Genomic DNA, 17781 nt, shown 5'->3' with positions numbered 1-17781 from the left:
CCAGCAGGTAAAGGCTTAAACGGTTATTGGTAAATAATTACGGTTACCCACCCGCCATAACCGTCCATCCATAATACTGGAAATGGTTATTGTACTCTATGTTCTGTGTTTAATCTGCTGTCTGTAAATGTTCTTTCCTTGCACAATGCCATACATTGTTTCGTTTTCAGACCGGATGTGCTCCCTCCATGCACCTAAGGTCGTATTTAATGAAAAGTTCGACCCAAATATTGGCTCATATTCGGATTGTTCAAGCTCATTGGAACTCTGATAAATTTGGCTAGGTTGTCCGATAGGTTCGATAAGAATATAACTCATGCAAAGAGGAGGATTTCGAACTTAAGTGCATGGAGAGAGCACATCCGCAATTCCCATTTTTAAGATATTTCTTCAGTCGGATAAATAACTCATCCACGACAAATTAAGCAGTGATTAAGATGCAACAAAAGGGGTTTTATTTGATCTGGCTAAGCTCATTCAAATTCAACATATTCTTCTGTACCTACATGCGACTGCCCATCAAGACACCCTCCTCCGAAAGGATGGTTATGCACCCCACATACAACCTCAAGTTTCCACTCATCTCCGGGACCAACGTTTACACCTTTCAATAAAAACGGGCAACCACACTTTTTCGTACCTGTGGCCTTAGGGCGCTTTCTCTTCCGATGATCTATATCTGCACTGAAACTCATCGCTTGTTGGCCATCTGAATCTACGTTAGACTTCTTAGTATAGTATCCACTATGCTCACAGCAAAGATTAATTCTAGCTCGTCGTAATCTATTTTTTCCAGCAGCATCTGACCTCTTGATGACCACCCCCACACCACAACTCCGTCCTTGTACACGAATCCAATTGACCAATTCTTCTCGACTCTTGAATACCTGCCAAAAGTATGTATATTTGTTCTAATCAACCATACACCACCAATAAGTTACAACAAAACAGAACTTTTACCTCATCAGTGATGAATTCACTTGTGGTGTCCAAAAGGCTATCTATTGCAACACCACTGCTTGTTGTAGATGCATCATGTTGCAGCTGCAAAATACATTTTCGATAAAGTTTCAGTATTCGGCAGCTGATTGATGAACTTAACTGTGAAAGTTTGGCCCGCAACCACCGAATGTTTTGTTACTCAGCCTACACATGCAGTAGAACAGCCGAACACATGTCTGGTTCATGGTTTAGGGTTGGTTCTGGGTAGAATGTGGTTCTAAAAGTTCGGTATATGGAGTCTGAACCCCCTGGATATCTTCTCGGTTTGCTACTTACCAAAACAAACACTTATGTTCAGTAATTCAGCTTACCTTTCGGCTCTGCCATGCGGTAAGTGTAGAGAAAATTATTTGCGCCACATCATACATTATGTTGGAGACAATACATATCGGAAAGTATTTTTCCTTATTCTTTTTCATTTCTCATTTCTTTGATACAAAATGATTGAGATAAGTTAATAATCTTTAACATTGCTCAGAGGATAATAAAAAGAATTACATATATGAACCGATAAAAGAAATCATTCCAGGAAGGTTCTCGAGAGCCAACGTGAAAATGGCACCAAGTACAAAAATCAAAACGAAAGCTAACACTATTTTTCCAATGTACGTAAAACTGATTGCTGGTTTCAACACCCTCTTTGGAACATGTAACTTGGCAGAACGCTACAGAAAATCATAAACATATATTAATACAAGCTAAAAGGTCAACAATTGATAAAGAGAACGTTCAACTTAGAAATGGCAGAACGCTACCCTTAATCGCTTATTTGATTGTATGTCATCAAATATACCCTTTTAAAAATCATTTAAGATCGTACATTACTTTTCGTGAAACAAAAACTTTAGTTTAGATGAAAAAGAAAACGTAACTATCACAAGTACAAGTTTTCGTTCCTCACATTACAAATAAGGTATTTTAAATTTTTACATGTGCACAAATGTAGATTACTTAATCATTTCAGACAAAAACTTCACCCCTATGAAGTATGAATACTGGTTGGTTAGAAGTGCATATGAACATATTTTCAAGACTCACATTTTCGGTTTACTTTCTGAGTTGTTTCTTTGAGATTTTATCTGTGTAATGGTATTTGTCCGCACATTCACTTGCGAAAGTTCAATTATCATGGCCAATCTGTAAACTTGAGATGAGACGTATGTTTTCCCTCCAACAATCTACTTAGTACACAAACTACAACTTAAAAGAAACGACGACGACGGATCACCCTGCCTCACCATCATCCTCCCATCTAAAATAACTGAATAGTTTACTGAACTTAAACAACCTTCAATCCACAATTCCACCTCCCATCAAAACCCTTGCTATCCGAGACATGGCCTAGAAATCTAAGGTATAGACTAATCCTTTCTTTTATTATTTCCATCTCTTTACACAACAACGTACTGGGCTTAAGCTCAAGAGTCAAGACTATCACCAAGCTGCTTCAATGCACACTCTAATGCTTTCCTTCCTAATGAGCCCGAGAAACTGAGCTTCCAGACCGTGGATACTATCTAAAGTATATATCTAGTCTTGGTTTTAGACCCATTTTTCTTCCAAAAATCTATTTATAACCTAGAACGTTCCACAAGGTCATCCAATCAAGCCACTGACTTGTTAATTAACAACCTGAATTCGTATTATTAAAGTTTGATTTTTTTTGCAGACGTGGGCATAGCCCTATTGGCTCCCTGTGCACCTGAGTTTGAATTTAAAGTATAATATCGCTTGTATATACAAAAAAAGGTTGAATCTTTCCTTTCATAATCACTGTAAACAAATGCCCAGTCTGAACTCATCTATACAATAAACACCAAACAGAATTCTTATTCACTTAACAGTTAACATACAGAAAGAGATGAATAAGATCATACCGTTACATCGGGAACTGGCATTGCCATTGGCCTCACAACCCCTTCTCCACCTCCAAACCCTGTACTCGAGCAAAGACAAAAAAAATCATTACAACCCACAATTTAATCATTTTTAACAAATACCCAAAAAATGAACTAAAATAAAGAGTAAATAGAAGCATTGGTATTGTATTGTAGCTTTGGCGCTGAATTAAACATCCAATTTTTAAATTTGACAAAATGCGGAGCATTGGTCCTTCACGCCAACTCGTGAGAATTTCTGTCAAAGTTGGCCCTCGGTGCAGTTCCCGATTTACTTCTTGAAAGAGGCTCATGTGCACTTCACTTACAAAAATTCTTACAAAGTTGGCATGAACGACTAATGCTACACATATTGTTAAGTTCAGATACCTATACCGATTTTAATGGAATTTCAATTCAAAGACGAGTTAGAATCAGATTCCTACACCGGTTTTGGTGGATTTCAATTCAGAATATGAAAGACGAAAGCTACAATTAGGTCATAGTTCAGGAACCAACGCTCCAATTATCCTAAAGTTAAAGGGGTCAAGCGCACTTCATTGACGAAAGGTACAATTCGGTCATAGTTCAGGAACCAATGCTCCAATTTTCTCGAAAACACAAAAAGTAAAGAACTTGGAATTGAGTGATTGAAGAGAAGGGAGTGAGTTACCAGGTGAATCCAGCTGGGTAACGGTCTGTAACCGCCAGCCACTGCCGTAATCGACGAGGGCGGAGCTGGGGCCGAAACTGATGGGCTCCTCACCTTCTTTGACGGCTTCAATGTGCAGAGCAAGTGGGTCCCCCGCACCCAATTTCTTGTTTATGAGTGAGACTGCGAATCCTGCCTCCGTCCCCATTGCGAACCGCCGTGTCATCCCTGAACTCTGACATTTTACCTCCAGAAACTATCAACCATTCACAAATTACAGTCAGATTCCCGTACAAATTCGATCGATCGGATCGGATGAGAGAGAGAGAGAGAGAGAGAGAGGGGGATTACCGGAGTAGGAGTAGGAGGTTGAGCTTCGTCCATGGAAATTTGGATGATCAATAGTCAAAGGAACTGAAGTAAACTTATTTATTCGACTTAAGATTGGACTGGACTTTATTTATAAAAAAACTAAGGAAGAGTCTAAAAAAATCTTCATTTTTAACGAAGAAAAATTATTTTTAAAGGTGTAATAAATACTACTAGAAAAATGTATAAATATGGTTTTTCATTAAAAGTAAACAGGTATTGGGAGTGTTTTGTTAAACCCTTCATTTTCAATTGCTTACTGTTGTTATTTTGGCCATATTCACTTTATTAGTTTATTTAATTTTTTAGGCTTATTTATTGTTTTGTCTCTGAATTTATCTTTTTTCACACTTTACTCTCCTGAAACTAAATTGGTATCTTTAATCTCTAAAATGTTTGGTATGAGTTATTTTTGTGCTTACTAAAAATTGACATATCAAAGTTTGCATCACTTGGTAAATTCTCTCAATAGCACTCATCATATTGTTTCAACATATGTCAATATCTTTTGATATGTGTGCAATTTAGTTCGACTGATGACAACAAGCTCATTAAGTGTTCAAAGAAATGTCTCGCTGATTAAACTTAATTTTTTTTTATGCACTTAGCGTTCTGTTTCTATGAAAAAATATTTGGACCTTTAATACTAAGACCCCAAAGCTCAAATCTTGAATCTGCTGCTCACTGACATTTCTTGAGCATAATTTTAGAGAATATTTTTTTTCAAATGGTACACCACGTGTTATTAAAAGCATCGGTGCGTGGATAAAAGCTAAACCCTTTAGCAGACTGAAACCCCGCTCTCCCCGCCCTTTTGGTCCTCTCAGCTCAAAAGCTCGAAACTTTCTCCGGCACCATGCAGGGCCTACCGGCTACCATAATTATTATTATTTTTATCGTCACTACTTATGTAGATCTGAAAGTTAGAAACTTTGGAAGATTTAATGCCCCAACTCACTGTAACTTTATTTATGTGTAATGAAAAGCATAATTCATTTTTTGTTACCTAGCATGTTTGATGATTTTTGTACATGCCCAAATGGAGAATTTTTATTTTTAATTTTTAGTTTGATTTTTTTTGTTAGGGGTGTGAGTGATAAACCATAAATCTGTAAACTGAGTGATGGGTATTTGCAGCTTTCCATTTCTTAGAATTGCAAGTCCATCTGTGGCATATAAGTTGAAAATTACCAGAAAATAGTGATGACATCATTGACATGTATATTGATCCCAAGATTAATGCCTTGGGAAATTTCTGTCATATAGATATAGGCTCGTTGCGGACCCCACTTAGTGGAATAATAAGGTTTTGTTGTTGTTGTATAGACATAGGCCGGTTGCGAGTAGTTCATATTGTCATTTAACAAGCCTACATATGTGTGTGTGTGTTGAGATTTGTAGCTGAGTAAACTTCTTTTTCTGTTATTTAGATTAGGAATAGTTGAAGAACCCCCGAAGGTCAGCATCACTAAGTCCGTTATATAGGTAGGGATTCTAACAACGGGGAACTATGTTGTGGATACTTTGCAGTTACAATGTGCCCCTTTTGTAAGCTAAAATAAGGGACTCTTAGGACGGGTTTGGTATTGTTGTGCTTTGAAAAAAAGCTGTTTCTGCTGTACTGTGAGAATAAGCAGCTGTGAAATAAAGCAACAGAGTGTCTGGTAAACTTTTTTGTAAAAGTGATTTTGAAAAAAAAAAGCAGTATTATAGTGTTTGATAAACTTTTATGTAAAACAAATATGAAAAAAGCCGGTTTTTCAAATCAGGTTTTGCAGCTTCTTGTTTTTGGACTTTTTTTTTCACCCAAAACTGTGAAACAAAGCTAAAGCTGAATGTTTACTAAACACAAAAACAGCTCCCAACTTTTTTTGATATCAACTTTTTTCAGAATCACCTCAATACCAAATCAGGCCTTAGCAGTTCGGATACTACTCTGTGCGTGTGTGTTTTTTTCTCTAACTATTGGGGTAGTTCCATAAGTGCATTAGGCAGACAAATGTATGTTGTATTTAGCTGATTTACTAAAAATATTAGGTATTCAAACTTTCAGTTCCCAGTTTTGGTTTTATGGGTCTCCGATTGCTTGGAATTTCTGATGCCTTTAGTTTATTCGTGACATTTGTTTGATACTTTTGATGCTGTGTTGATTGTCACTACAATAATCTGATTTATATGTCCATGCTCAATTTGATTTTTAGGGTTGAGATGGACAAGGATTCAACTCCTCATCCTAATTCTGTTGAAACTCCCCGAACTAACCTGCTTCCACCAGTTCCTAAATTCAGTGCGGGTGTTAAAGAAAAACAACCTGGATCACTACCAAATGATTCAACTCCTCATCCTAATTCAGTTGAAACTCCCTAACCTGCTTCCACCAGTTCCTACGTTCAGTGCGGGCGTTAAGGGAAAAGAACCTGGATCACTACCAACGGTATGGGATCACTGCATTAAACTTGAAAATGATGGCCTTAGCGAGCCTAGATATGAATGCAATTACAGCAGGGAGGAATTCAGCGTGGATACTATGCAGCACGGAGATAGTATTTTATGGAATCATTTGACAAATGACTGTGAAAATAACCCGCATAGATTAGAGCACGAAAGGAAAGAGAACCCGAGTCTTGAAACTAGCCAAGTTCCTAGTTGTTCTGGTGAGAATTCTTTGGAAGGGTCGTTAAGTGAAGCAGAATATATCAGAGCATGCACTGAGATGATAATTATCGACGATTTGCCCTTTAGCTTTTTAGAAAGACAAGGGGCTCAAGTTTTTATGAAATCACTTCGTCCTGAGTTTGATGTCCCATCTCCAGTAGCACCTACTCGAGATGCATACCAGCTTTATTTGGATCAGAAGAAGCAACTGAAAAGCTTGTTGATTGAAAATTCGCAGAGGGTCTGCCTTACCACCAAAACATGGACTTCTATGCAACAAATCGACTACAAGGCTCTGAAGGTCCATTTTATTGATAGTGATTGGAAGCTTCGTAGGAAAATGTTGAACTTTTGCCAAGTACCTGATGATAATGAGGATACAGTTGGAGAAATCATTGAGCCGTGTTTAGTTGATTGGGGCATAGAAAGAGTGTCGACAGTTTCTATTGAGTCGTGTTTAGTTGATCTGAAGTTTTCAACTTCAGATCCAATCATGGATCATGGGAGCTTGGAAGTGGTGAAAGATTTCTGGTGTGCATTGGCAGTGGAGAGTGAGTTTGGAGTTGGATAACTTGACCTGAATACTTCAGATCGAATCATGGATCATGGGAACTTGGAACAATTATCCTTAAATCTTTGTACTTTCTGTTGTATCTTGTTTCTGGGTGTGTCTCAATGTTGTTATATTGTGTTCAAGAGAAGGTTATTAGTTATTACTGTGATTAGAATTCTGAACTTAACAAAACGTGCATTATTGGTCAATCTGAAATGTTTTTCATCAATTTGATTATGGCGCGGAACATAGGAGCCACAATTGATATGTAAACTTTCACTATAGTTTAGATTTGGTTCTTGGAATTTCATCTTGATTTAGATTTGATCTCCCAACACATATTGAAAACATACTAACATAATTTTTACGATAAATAATGGTAGGCAATCAACGGTGCACGTGTTGTTAAATTCAAGAAACCAAAAGTAATGAATTTTTGTTCAAGAACCAATTGTAAACTAGGTGATAACTTAGGGACCAATTCTAAAGTTTACTATTTAATAAAAATAATAAAATAATAAAACCGTCGTAAAATTGTGAGAATGAATGCCCACATGCTTTAAATGAGGAAGACTTGAGAACAGTACTGTGATTGTTGTTATGTGATGTTTTCAAAAGGGCGATAGTAGTGTAATTATTGTTATATGATGTTTTCAAAAAGAGCAATCATTTCACTTTTTGGTTTGTCACGAATATGGCTTTATATAAACTACATGGCTCTGAAGGTCCATTTTATTGATGGTAACTGGGAGCTGCATAAGAAAATATTGAACTTTCGCGTTGTACGTGATGTGAATGAGGAGAAGGTTGGAGAACTCATCGCAGCGTGTTTAGTTGAATGGGGTTTAGAAAGAGTGTTGACGGTTTCTGTTGATAATGTGAGTGCAAATGATGCGGCTATCAACTTTATGAAAACGAAGTTGAAAATTTTGGCTGGGAATTTGTTAGATGGTGAATTTATACACATGCCGTGCTACACACGTATTGTGAATTCGATTGTGAACGAGAGCTTGAGAGATATGCATGAATCAATCGATAGTATTCGCAATGCTGTGAGATATGTAAAGATTTTTCCCGAAGGATTATCGAAATTTACAGCATTTATTGAGCAGGAAGAAATTGAGTGTGAAGGTCTAATGGTTTCGGATGATCCAAAGGGCTTTTGAGAAGCTAGAAGAAGATGACGTTGAGAGACACCTTAAAGTTCCAAGGGGCTTTTGAGAAGCTAGAAGAAGATGATGAAGATTATGCTAGCTATTTCTTGGAGGTTGGATCAGTAGGGTAAAATTGAAAGGGCCACCTACTGTCGATGATTGGGAAAATGTTCGGGTTTTTGTTATACTTTTGAAGATCTTTTATGATGCGACCTTGAAGTTTAGCGCTTCGTGTGTCACTTCGAATGTGTATTTCGATACCATGTGTTCAATTCAATCGAAGTTGACAACATTGAGCCGAAATCAAGATTCAGTTTTGGGAAAAATGGCGGCTAGTATCAAGAGAAAATATGACAAATATTGGGGCTCTCTTGACAGCAACAAGCTGTTGATTGTTTCAGTTGTGCTTGATCCGCGGTTTAAGCTGGATTATGTGTCATTTTGTTTTAGTGAGATATATGACGATTCCACGGTTGAAGAGATGGTGAAAGGGTTCAAAGAGCTGTTGTTTCGTCTTTACGAGGTTTATAGTGCATCGGATTCCACCCCTGGTTGCCCCGAAGCTTCTAACGATGATGATCGGTGTCACGATGAATGGATAAATAAGTTTCTGGAGTTCAAAGAAAAGAAAGGTTTACTTCCAAGAAACGAGGTGGATAAGTATTTGTTGGACCCTTGCGAGGATCCAGCAAATGACAAGTTCGACATGCTGCATTGGTGGAAAGTACACTCTACAAGGTATCGAATTTTGTCGGGCATTGCAGGGGACGTGTTTGCCATTCCATTATCTACAATGGCTTCATCTGAGTCTGCATTTAGCACAGGCACAGGAGGGCGTGCTCTTAATAAGCATTGGAGCTCGTACACTCCTAAGTTTGCGCAGGCGTTGATGTGCTCGCAAGATTGGCTACGAACCCTACCATCTTCTCCCGTCTTGGTAGATGATGATGAAACACTTATCCGGGACACACAATTCTACGAAGAACTCGAGTCAGGTAACAATTCAAATTCTTTGTAAATTTGGCCCGAGTTGAATTTATGGATTTCTTCAAACATTTCCCATTCTTTTCGTGTAGAGTTTTTCGGACCACCCCCAACAACTCAACAGATGGACGTTGATGGTTGATTCTGTCTTGTTTCGGTAAGTTTACGTTAATCTTGTTTCGTTAATTTAGTCGTAGCAGATGTTTAACAATGTATGATGATTTCATGTTTGGTTATTAGAACTCTTTGAAGGTTGAAGTTTTGAAGAACTTCAGTTGAAACTTGGATATCATGGGTGTTGATTATTGGCTCAAACAAAGTAGTCTAAAAGCAACAAATGCTTTCGGCTACTTTTATGGTTGGCATGCTACATATGGAAAATAAAAAATGGATGCACTTATGCCTAATTCTTGTCCACTGATGAGAGGCCTTGGGCTATAAAAGGAGGTGTAGGCATAACTCAAATATAACAAGGAAGAAAGAAGAATAGCAAGAAGCCATTCGGCATAGAGAAGAATTTTCTCAAATTGTCTTGCTTTGTATTTTTGATTTTCTCTTCCTATTGTAAGTGTGTGAGCTTGGGTTATTCGGGTCTTTGGGAAATTGAGTGATAAACACTATTGTATGTTCTCATTGATTATAGTGGAATATTCCGTCGTCTCCAAACTGGATGTAGGCATTGCCGAACCAGTATAAATCTTGGTGTTCTTGTTGGTATTGTTCCATTTATCTTTTGTCAGTTATTGTGGTTTATTTTCACTCACACTTGGTTGACGCTTCCGCACAACAATGGGGAGCTTGGAGGAAGGGATGGGGGATTTAGTCCAGTGGACAATTATACTTAATCTAATACTTTCAGTTTGGAATCGGATAGCTTGACCTGACTGGATAGACAATTTAGCCCGGTGGACAATTATCCTTTTAAATCTTGTACTTTATGTTGTATTTTGTGTTTGGGTGTCACTCAGTGTTGTATTGTTTTCAAGACCGGGTCGCCTCTGAAAGTATTTGCACTTATGTCATGATTTATTTTTGAACCACTTCATTTTACACCGTTCAGGTTTGAAGTGGTTTTTAAAACTGGTTACGGGTGTTAATCTTTTCACGTTGCATCATAAAATCTTGAGATCTTATCAATCTATGCCTTCCATCAGGTTGACTTTGCAGTCCTTCGTTAAATTGGGTTTGGGTCCAATTTTATGAGTTGTGGAATGCACATTAGCACCACATGGACCAAAAGTAGATATCATAGAGCTTCAACATCTCAATTAATAGTCTGTATTCTAAAACAATCACTTATTTTGGTCCGATTGGTGTAAGTGTGACTTTTGCATAGCTTGAAAGTGGGTCTCACATGTCATAACAGCAATTTATATTCATGGTATAGTAGATGCTATCGCACATACAATCATACTCAATTCGATAGAATTGTTTGATCTTAAAGGGGATCTTCTATAATTTCGCACGTGAGGGGTTATTTCTTGGTTTCGTCTAGTCATTAATAACTTGATTATTTTTAGATAATAGTAGATAAAAAATTAAGAATCATATGATTAAATAGATGAAATGCATAAATGGAAACAATTTTAAAACCTCACGGTCCGATATGAGAAAATTGAGATTTTGTAGCACTTCTAAATAAACATTTTCTGCCCCTCTAATTTAGGGATTTGAACTCTGAAAATAAAAATTTGGGGCTTACCGTTCACCTTTTAGCATTTGTTCCAAATTCTGTCAAATGTTAAACAGTTGAACGGCAAAGAAAGCACTCGAGATTTTGTTTACATAGGTAAATTGACTTAAACATACACATCTCATACGTATTCTACAGAATGAATTCTTGAGCACGACAATGAAGATCGAACGATACCAGGAAACCATGATCGGGCATCTGATTGCCCGATGAAATCATGAAAACGGAAACCGCATCTGTTAGATAAAAATTGCATAGTGTGTACGTTTATATCCGGTCCAGTCAAGAGAGGTACAGATTTCGAACTAAAAGGAAGTAAATAACAAACCCGAAAAAGAGTTGTCGCTAAATGCTAGTGGCTGCCAAGATACATGGGATCACACTAGTATTGTTTGAGTTCCAATGCCGATAGGAGCACCACCAACACAAGCAAAATCTTTCTGCTCTTGTTTAAAATGATTTTCCGTCATTATGCTAGTCCATACCGCCGATCTTCTTACCTGTGTTGTTCTTTCGCTTCCCCTTAGTTTTCCCTCTGAACATACTCGGACCAGCATATTTGTCTCCAGATGAAGTAGGACGTAGCAAATGCTTCACATCAAGTACACCGTTTTTAAAGTGTCCTTCGCTTCCTTTCAAACCCCTGTTCTCGGGCCTCTTCCTCTCTGTGGATCTCTTAGAACTGCCACTTGAATTCCCACCAAAACGTCCAAGGACCATGTTCTATACAGATTGAGTATCGAGTTAGTTCAAGTTGACCAAACTACCATTTGCAAATTAAAAAGGGCAGTGGAAGAAGAAAATCACCTGTTCCTGCAGTTTTTGCTCCCTTTTCTTTTGATTCTTCATGACCAGTTTTGCTACACTTAGAGGTAGTCGCCGGTTCTTTTGAGGCTGTTTCAAGGAAGCAAGCACTCATGAATACTTTTGGAGAGCTTGTAAATGAATGCATACATGGCCATATTGAAAAAAGTAGTACTAGTCGGTGCTCAGCTGAAGGAGACCAATGTCCTATTGCTCTTTAGTTATATAAGCTGTGTGCTTTCAGCTGACTACTAGCACTATTTGCAAACTTAAGCAAATTTCATTCCCATTTACAGGAAACATAAAAACCATATTCAACTCAAGTAATAAATAAAACAAATGTCCGTTGCACCAAGCGAGCAGCCCACTGAAAATGCAATCAAAACCACCACGTTTATACATTAACAGAACCAAACCGTCATTACAGACTACACACCTCAAAAACTAACAGCTGACTTAAGCTACATCAGCCCTCCAATCCACACTAATCTAAAACAATGGAACGTCCCTAAATTAATTGGACTCGAAGCCTATAGAAAACCAGAAACTTTCCCCTGTTCCACAAAATTTATTTGTCCTCCACTTTTCTGTTTGCCCTGAACAGACCTTGCTTTCCAGAACAACCTATACCTAAGCCTCAAAGCGATCACAGCGACTAAAAATATCGTCAATACTATCAATCAGATCATTGCACATAGTGCAATCAAAAGGTGATATTTCCTATGAGCAGGTGATTAGCCAACACTAAGCCTCTTTCTTCTGGATAATGTTACAGGCACAAACTTCTCCACAAGCTTATCCAAGCAAGTATTTTGTACCTTATGGGGTACCTTAGACTTCCAAATCAACGTGGCACAAACAGGCTACGGATACATGACAACAAGGCTTGTGGAGTGTGGAAATAATAGGAACTAACGAACTCCTCTCACCATTTATTTTCCTAAAACTAAATCCTTTTCCCATTACAACAAAAACATAAATCAAAACAAAACAGTTCATAGATTAATACTTTTGAAATTAAATATAGGGATAGGTCTATACCTTTCCGCCTAGAGAAACCACCCTCCTATTTTCCAACTCCTTTCTCTCCTTCCATGTCATATTAGAAGTACCTGAATGCAGTAATTTGAAGTGGAAGGGCAGACTAAAATTAGCATAAACATAACTGAAAAGGTACAGATAAATACATCAAACACATGACGTTGTCCAATCCCATTACTTATACATATAAGTAAAATCCACACACCACGAAATGATACTTTTGTCTCACCATACAACAAAACTTTGAGTGAACAATACAAAAGATTCACTTGACCACTGAAATAATCTAAGTAGCTAGGCCCCATCAATGTGATGCATCAAACGAAAACATGAGCATTTCACGGGCATTATCCATGGAGCATGTCAAGCAATTCTATCATCTTCCTAACAAATTCGGTACGACAACACCCTAAACCAATACGCTTTGTAGAAGGAACTCATTGGGCTTATAGGTTCTATAAAAATGTTGTTTCACCGAAAAATCTTAGGTTATTACAACAAAAGGAACTGTATGAATGCGAAAAACAATAGTGACAGATTATATATACATACCCAAAAGCTCAATCTCTTTAGCAATGTTCCTCAAGTCCATTTTTTGGAAGTGGGTGTCTGAGTTTTCTTCCTTGTTATCCGTTCGTCTCGTAAATGGTCCCCCTCCTCTTTGTCTTCCCTTATTCTTCTGCATTTTTTCCTATTTGTTGGAACAAATTGGGAACAAAGTATTGCAAAAGCCCTAGTAACCTGCCAGAATTATGGTTAATTCAGAAATTTGTAACAATTTAGTCACTAATTCAGAAATAATAAGAAGTTAGAAACATAATTAAAGTTAATTTGCTAAAAAAATCAAACAGGAAAGATGAATACGTTCACAGAATTACTTGTAACAGAGAAGACAAGAGGCAGAAGAGTTAAACAAGAAGAAGAAGAAGGTGAAATTACGAGCAAGGACTTACAGAGGGCGGCGCTGGGTGGAGGAGTGCTGCAGAATGGCGGTGGAGCGGCGGCTCGAGCTACAGGGAGGACTTAGTGCTGAAGACTGAGGAGGCTGCGTGCTCGCGTTCGGGACTCGACGACTTATTCGAACCAAATGCCCTTATAATTTTCTAATTTATACATTTATTTTTTTTTTTTTTGGATCTGGACATTGGACAGGAATGGGTTGTGGGCTGGGCTGCTAGGTGGGCTTGGTGGGCTAGGTATTTCAACTGGGCAACCCATTTCATATTCATATGTTTATTGACTTTTAACACTGACTTTGAGGTCCTGTGTTTAAATCTTGTCTTTGTAGTTTAATGTAAATTATCTTACCGTTTGTCAAGGAAAAAAAAGAAGAAGAAAACACATATTTTGACCGTTGGAATTGATCCAAAGCTTAAATTGATGATAAATAATTGTTCTAGAACGCTTTCTCGCACTCGTCGTCCCACTTGTTCCCCTGCGCCTTTTTGATTGTGTTGAAAAAGGGCTTGCATCGATCGGTGGACTGCAGGAGGAAAGGTTGAGTGCATGTAGGTACTTAAGAAAAATAGAAGAAAAGAAACATTATGACCTTTTTCTTCCTTAATGAGAATTGGGGATTGGTTGAGTTGGGAAGGATATTTGAACTCGAGACCTATCTACTGATTGAAGCATATAACGACTGTGCACCATAGAAAAACCGATTTATAATGACATAAGTTGATAAGTATAACATCACTAAACACGATTAACGGTAAGAGATACAGAAGATAATGTTTACACAGCATTTGTATGTTCTACATGGAAATTACATATATTACAACAAACAGTCGTAACGGCACTCAAAATCTCAATCTACAATCTCAAAACAAAGCTTAGCCTCATCCCACGGACCGTTAATCTCAAATTTGTACTCCTGCATCCGTATCAGCCAATACGGACAGACCACAGTTACAAAAACCAACAACCCTAACAGCATCACGAAAAGAAACAAGTGCAGCGTGTAAACAAAAGCCAAGGTTGCAACCATCAGACTAAACGAAAACCATAGGTGCAGACGGAAGGAATACTTCCTGATGCAGTAAGTTACCAACGGAGCGAAAAGGAAAACTTGCAGGGAGAAAAGCATGTTCGCAAATACAAGAAGACTTGAAGGCAGGCGCGAAGCCATGAAAACCGAGGCCACAACAGAAGCATTTAAAGAGATGCAACTTGTCAATGTCGGATTGTTTGGGGCCTCAAGAGTTCTTATGGTGGACCCAAAGTAGTCATGGAGAAAAAGGTGAAGCACAAGAAGTGAGACGGTTACTGCCCAAACAGAGTCTGAGCTAATGGATCTTGTAAGAGTTTGATAAATAGGAGCTAGAAGATATAAGCCGGTGGTAAAAAAAGAAATATTGAGGATGTAATGGAAAAGAAGATTGAGGGAAAACATTTCTTGAGTTAAAATGAGTATGAGAAACCCCAACCCGAGAAGGGTGACATCAAGAAGCAAAAGCGAATTTTCATTCAGAGTTGATCTGAGGGTGTAGATCCAAACCAAACCAGTGAGAGTTACGATGCACAGATATTGGGAGATGGAAACTGAATCCTGCATCACTTTTAGCATGTCCCTTTTTCTCACATTGGCATTTGTGACCATCTCTTCGAGAAATGATTCATCAGTGTGATTGTCATCAAACCCAGGTTGCATCCCTCCATAAGCCACTTTTCTCCATTTGGTTTGTGTCGGAGATGTCCTTTCAGTCATGTTGGTATCCATTACAATCCAAATATTCACAAAACCCCACCCTCAAGAGTGTATTTTGCCCTACTGGTTTCGACCTGTCCAATTACATGAAACATAAACAATGAAAACCAAAATACAACCACTGACTGATATTCATTTATCCCCCTAATTTCCTGAGGTGAAAATAGCTAATATCAAAGAATTATATGGAAATGTAGGAGTAGGTGTGAGTAAAGAGATACCTCAAACAAGAAAACTCGGAGCCATTGTTATGCATCCAAAATCTCACACATTATCAGGGTTAGTGCGAAGTTGGCTGATCCGAACATGTGTCAGAATCTACTGGGGAACATAAGAAACAGAAGACAAATTACGGCATAGTACTGAAATTGGGATTTTTTAAATACCAAGCTGATGAAGGACAGCTGAAAATTATTTGAAATAAAATGGCAAAAACTTTGCAGTGATCACAAAACAAAAGCTAAAAAGTAAACACACTTGAAGCCAAAACATCAGAATCTTTTCATTACATAAACCACCAAATAGGCAAACATCACATCATCATATGCAAAGAAAAGGGCAGCCCCCAATATGTCGAAAAAGGAATAAAGGCTTACATCGAGAAGAAATAGGGTTTTATTGACAGAAGACAGAGGATCAACAGATCTACTCCCCCGCTTCCACAAACTGGGCTTCCTTCCTTGGAGTTCTTCTTTGTGCTATCATAAATAATAACTCCTAGGAAGGAACACTGACATGCAATCTCTCGACAGTGTATATTTCTCTTTGATAATGTCAACTTATCTACTCTAGACAATAAATTACAGTTCCAACACAGTTCCAACTTACAAGTTCGTGTTTTGAATTGAACAAACAAAACATATAAATAATTAAACGAACCTCAAACTTTCAAATAAAAACCATTAGACTGAAAAAGCAACTAACTATTTGGGTGTCAAAAAGGACTCGTTTAGCGTCTAGGATTGGATTGAACTAGATAACTCACTATAATCAATGTCCGTTGACGGAAGAAATAACAACATCGTGTCCATCTTGAAGAAAGAAGAAGGATTACTCATTAACAAAACTTATCCATTCCAATCCTCTAAAATGGTAGGATTAGAAGGAATATCCTTAATGTCTAACCCTCTCAAAAAGAAAAATCATTCACCGCCACCTTCGATACACCTTGAATTTTTCGAGTAATCCAATCCAATCCAATCCAATCCTAACAAGCCCAAAAAGGCAGTGCAACCTGTAGCAACTACTACCATTATCCCAATTGCTGTCTTATTTCCAGAGGAACCACACACAAAAATAATAAGAAAAATTCTCCTAAAATTATATTTTTCTGGATTCAAATCAACAGATTCAGGTATTTACTGCATCTGAGAGGAAAAGCATAAACAAAAAACGCAAAAATAAAGGAGAGAGATAAATTAAAGAACCGAGCAGACTTACAAGCTGAACCTTATTCGGAAGAATGCCAAAGCGGAATGAGAAGTAGAAATTGAAGTTGGATCTGGCTGGAGCAAAAGTTTTTAGGGTTTCGGGAAATTTGGGGATTTAGGGTTCTTTATTTCTGGAGCGGAATTGGAACTTGGAAAGGGGAAGAAGACGACACGACGTCGTATGGAAGGAAAAGCTGCATGGAAAAATGCAAAACCGTCCGCTACGGCGCGTGTCGACAGGCTTTTTTTCTTTTCTCAGTCGCGCTCTACGCGCGCCTTAAAATTTAACTTTGCAGCCCAAGTATTATGATTTATTTCTAGGACACTTCCCAAGTATTAAGATTTTAAGCTTTGTAGTTTGAGCGAAGTTTCACTTCAATCCTTATAGTTTCAAATTCAATTGTTGAAAAAGCTTTTTAGTTTGTCGCTCGATACATCCAGTATCATAATATAAGTGGGAATGGATCATTTCCAAATCCCTTCTATCAAATACTCACGACTCACCAATTAGGATTCTTAAAATTTTATACAACAGCTAAAATTATTATAACTTTTAATGGAACCTCCTATTTTTAATCGTTGAATCAAATTTCAAGAGCCCAGATTTGTAGATCATGAGGATTTGGTGGAAGAGACCCGGATAGGATCCCCTCCCAATATGAGTGGTTGAAATTTTTTTAAATTCCAACCAATTATATTATAACACCTTGATATACCGAGTCATGTTCTCCGCGTGTTGAAAAATCTCTCCAATTATAACAAAATTTAGTTATTATTGCAATTAAAGGATAATAACATGATTCAGTCATTTTTTTTAAAATTAAAAATTGAAGCATGTACATGGTTTTTTTTTTTCTGTA

General features: G+C 37.7%; 5 protein-coding genes across 7 annotated transcripts; 2 read left to right on the top strand and 3 right to left on the bottom strand.

The window, feature by feature from the left end:
• Positions 1-432: 432 nt before the first annotated feature.
• On the bottom strand, positions 433-3991 carry LOC137744228 (uncharacterized). Of its 2 annotated transcripts, XM_068484088.1 has the most exons (5): positions 3883-3991; positions 3553-3787; positions 2880-2938; positions 961-1044; positions 433-887 (listed from the first exon to the last, which is right to left on the bottom strand). In XM_068484088.1, the coding sequence occupies exons 1-5, from the start codon at positions 3913-3915 to the stop codon at positions 474-476; spliced, it is 825 nt and encodes a 274-aa protein (XP_068340189.1). In that variant the 5' UTR covers positions 3916-3991; the 3' UTR covers positions 433-473. The 2 variants fall into 2 exon arrangements, with proteins under 2 accessions (XP_068340189.1, XP_068340190.1); XM_068484089.1 differs by lacking the exons at positions 433-887; positions 961-1044 and adding an exon at positions 1391-1667.
• Positions 3992-7821: 3830 nt separating this feature from the next.
• LOC137744605 (zinc finger BED domain-containing protein DAYSLEEPER-like) lies at positions 7822-8274 on the top strand. The gene has a single exon (XM_068484379.1). The coding sequence runs from the start codon at positions 7822-7824 to the stop codon at positions 8272-8274; it is 453 nt and encodes a 150-aa protein (XP_068340480.1).
• Positions 8275-8587: 313 nt separating this feature from the next.
• On the top strand, positions 8588-9388 carry LOC137744604 (zinc finger BED domain-containing protein RICESLEEPER 1-like). The gene is made up of 2 exons (XM_068484378.1): positions 8588-9257; positions 9339-9388. The coding sequence occupies exons 1-2, from the start codon at positions 8588-8590 to the stop codon at positions 9386-9388; spliced, it is 720 nt and encodes a 239-aa protein (XP_068340479.1).
• A 1769-nt stretch (positions 9389-11157) lies between these two features.
• Positions 11158-13860, bottom strand: LOC137745722 (uncharacterized). Its single transcript, XM_068485725.1, has 5 exons — positions 13738-13860; positions 13337-13525; positions 12785-12855; positions 11747-11833; positions 11158-11662 (listed from the first exon to the last, which is right to left on the bottom strand). Exons 2-5 carry the CDS (start codon positions 13467-13469, stop codon positions 11414-11416), a joined length of 540 nt encoding a protein of 179 aa, XP_068341826.1. The 5' UTR covers positions 13470-13525; positions 13738-13860; the 3' UTR covers positions 11158-11413.
• A 574-nt stretch (positions 13861-14434) lies between these two features.
• LOC137745811 (phosphatidylinositol N-acetylglucosaminyltransferase subunit C-like) lies at positions 14435-17191 on the bottom strand. 2 transcript variants are annotated; one of them, XM_068485822.1, is made up of 3 exons: positions 16932-17191; positions 15713-15812; positions 14435-15565 (listed from the first exon to the last, which is right to left on the bottom strand). In XM_068485822.1, exon 3 carries the CDS (start codon positions 15501-15503, stop codon positions 14592-14594), a length of 912 nt encoding a protein of 303 aa, XP_068341923.1. In that variant the 5' UTR covers positions 15504-15565; positions 15713-15812; positions 16932-17191; the 3' UTR covers positions 14435-14591. The 2 variants fall into 2 exon arrangements, with proteins under 2 accessions (XP_068341923.1, XP_068341924.1); XM_068485823.1 differs by having other exon boundaries at positions 15713-15809.
• Positions 17192-17781: the final 590 nt, after the last annotated feature.

This window comes from Pyrus communis, chromosome 9 (assembly GCF_963583255.1).
Source record: "Pyrus communis chromosome 9, drPyrComm1.1, whole genome shotgun sequence".
Classification (NCBI taxonomy): Eukaryota; Viridiplantae; Streptophyta; class Magnoliopsida; order Rosales; family Rosaceae; genus Pyrus; species Pyrus communis.
This window is presented reverse-complemented; position numbering and strand designations above follow the sequence as displayed.

Bases quoted from the DNA above. Each gene is read 5' to 3' on its own strand.
- LOC137744228 (XM_068484088.1), bottom strand. From the start codon at position 3,915: ATGGACGAAGCTCAACCTCCTACTCCTACTCCG. The intron at 2,939-3,552 runs GTAACTCACTCC...GCTCGAGTACAG, and splicing joins TACCCAGCTGGATTCACCTG to GGTTTGGAGGTGGAGAAGGG. The intron at 888-960 runs GTAAAAGTTCTG...TACTTTTGGCAG, and splicing joins GTGAATTCATCACTGATGAG to GTATTCAAGAGTCGAGAAGA.
- LOC137744605 (XM_068484379.1), top strand. From the start codon at position 7,822: ATGGCTCTGAAGGTCCATTTTATTGATGGTAACTGGGAGCTGCATAAG.
- LOC137744604 (XM_068484378.1), top strand. From the start codon at position 8,588: ATGGCGGCTAGTATCAAGAGAAAATATGACAAATATTGGGGCTCTCTT. The intron at 9,258-9,338 runs GTAACAATTCAA...CTTTTCGTGTAG, and splicing joins CTACGAAGAACTCGAGTCAG to AGTTTTTCGGACCACCCCCA.
- LOC137745722 (XM_068485725.1), bottom strand. From the start codon at position 13,469: ATGCAGAAGAATAAGGGAAGACAAAGAGGAGGGGGACCATTTACGAGA. The intron at 12,856-13,336 runs GTATGTATATAT...TACTGCATTCAG, and splicing joins TAAAGAGATTGAGCTTTTGG to GTACTTCTAATATGACATGG. The intron at 11,663-11,746 runs GTGATTTTCTTC...CAATCTGTATAG, and splicing joins AGCAAAAACTGCAGGAACAG to AACATGGTCCTTGGACGTTT.
- LOC137745811 (XM_068485822.1), bottom strand. From the start codon at position 15,503: ATGGATACCAACATGACTGAAAGGACATCTCCGACACAAACCAAATGG.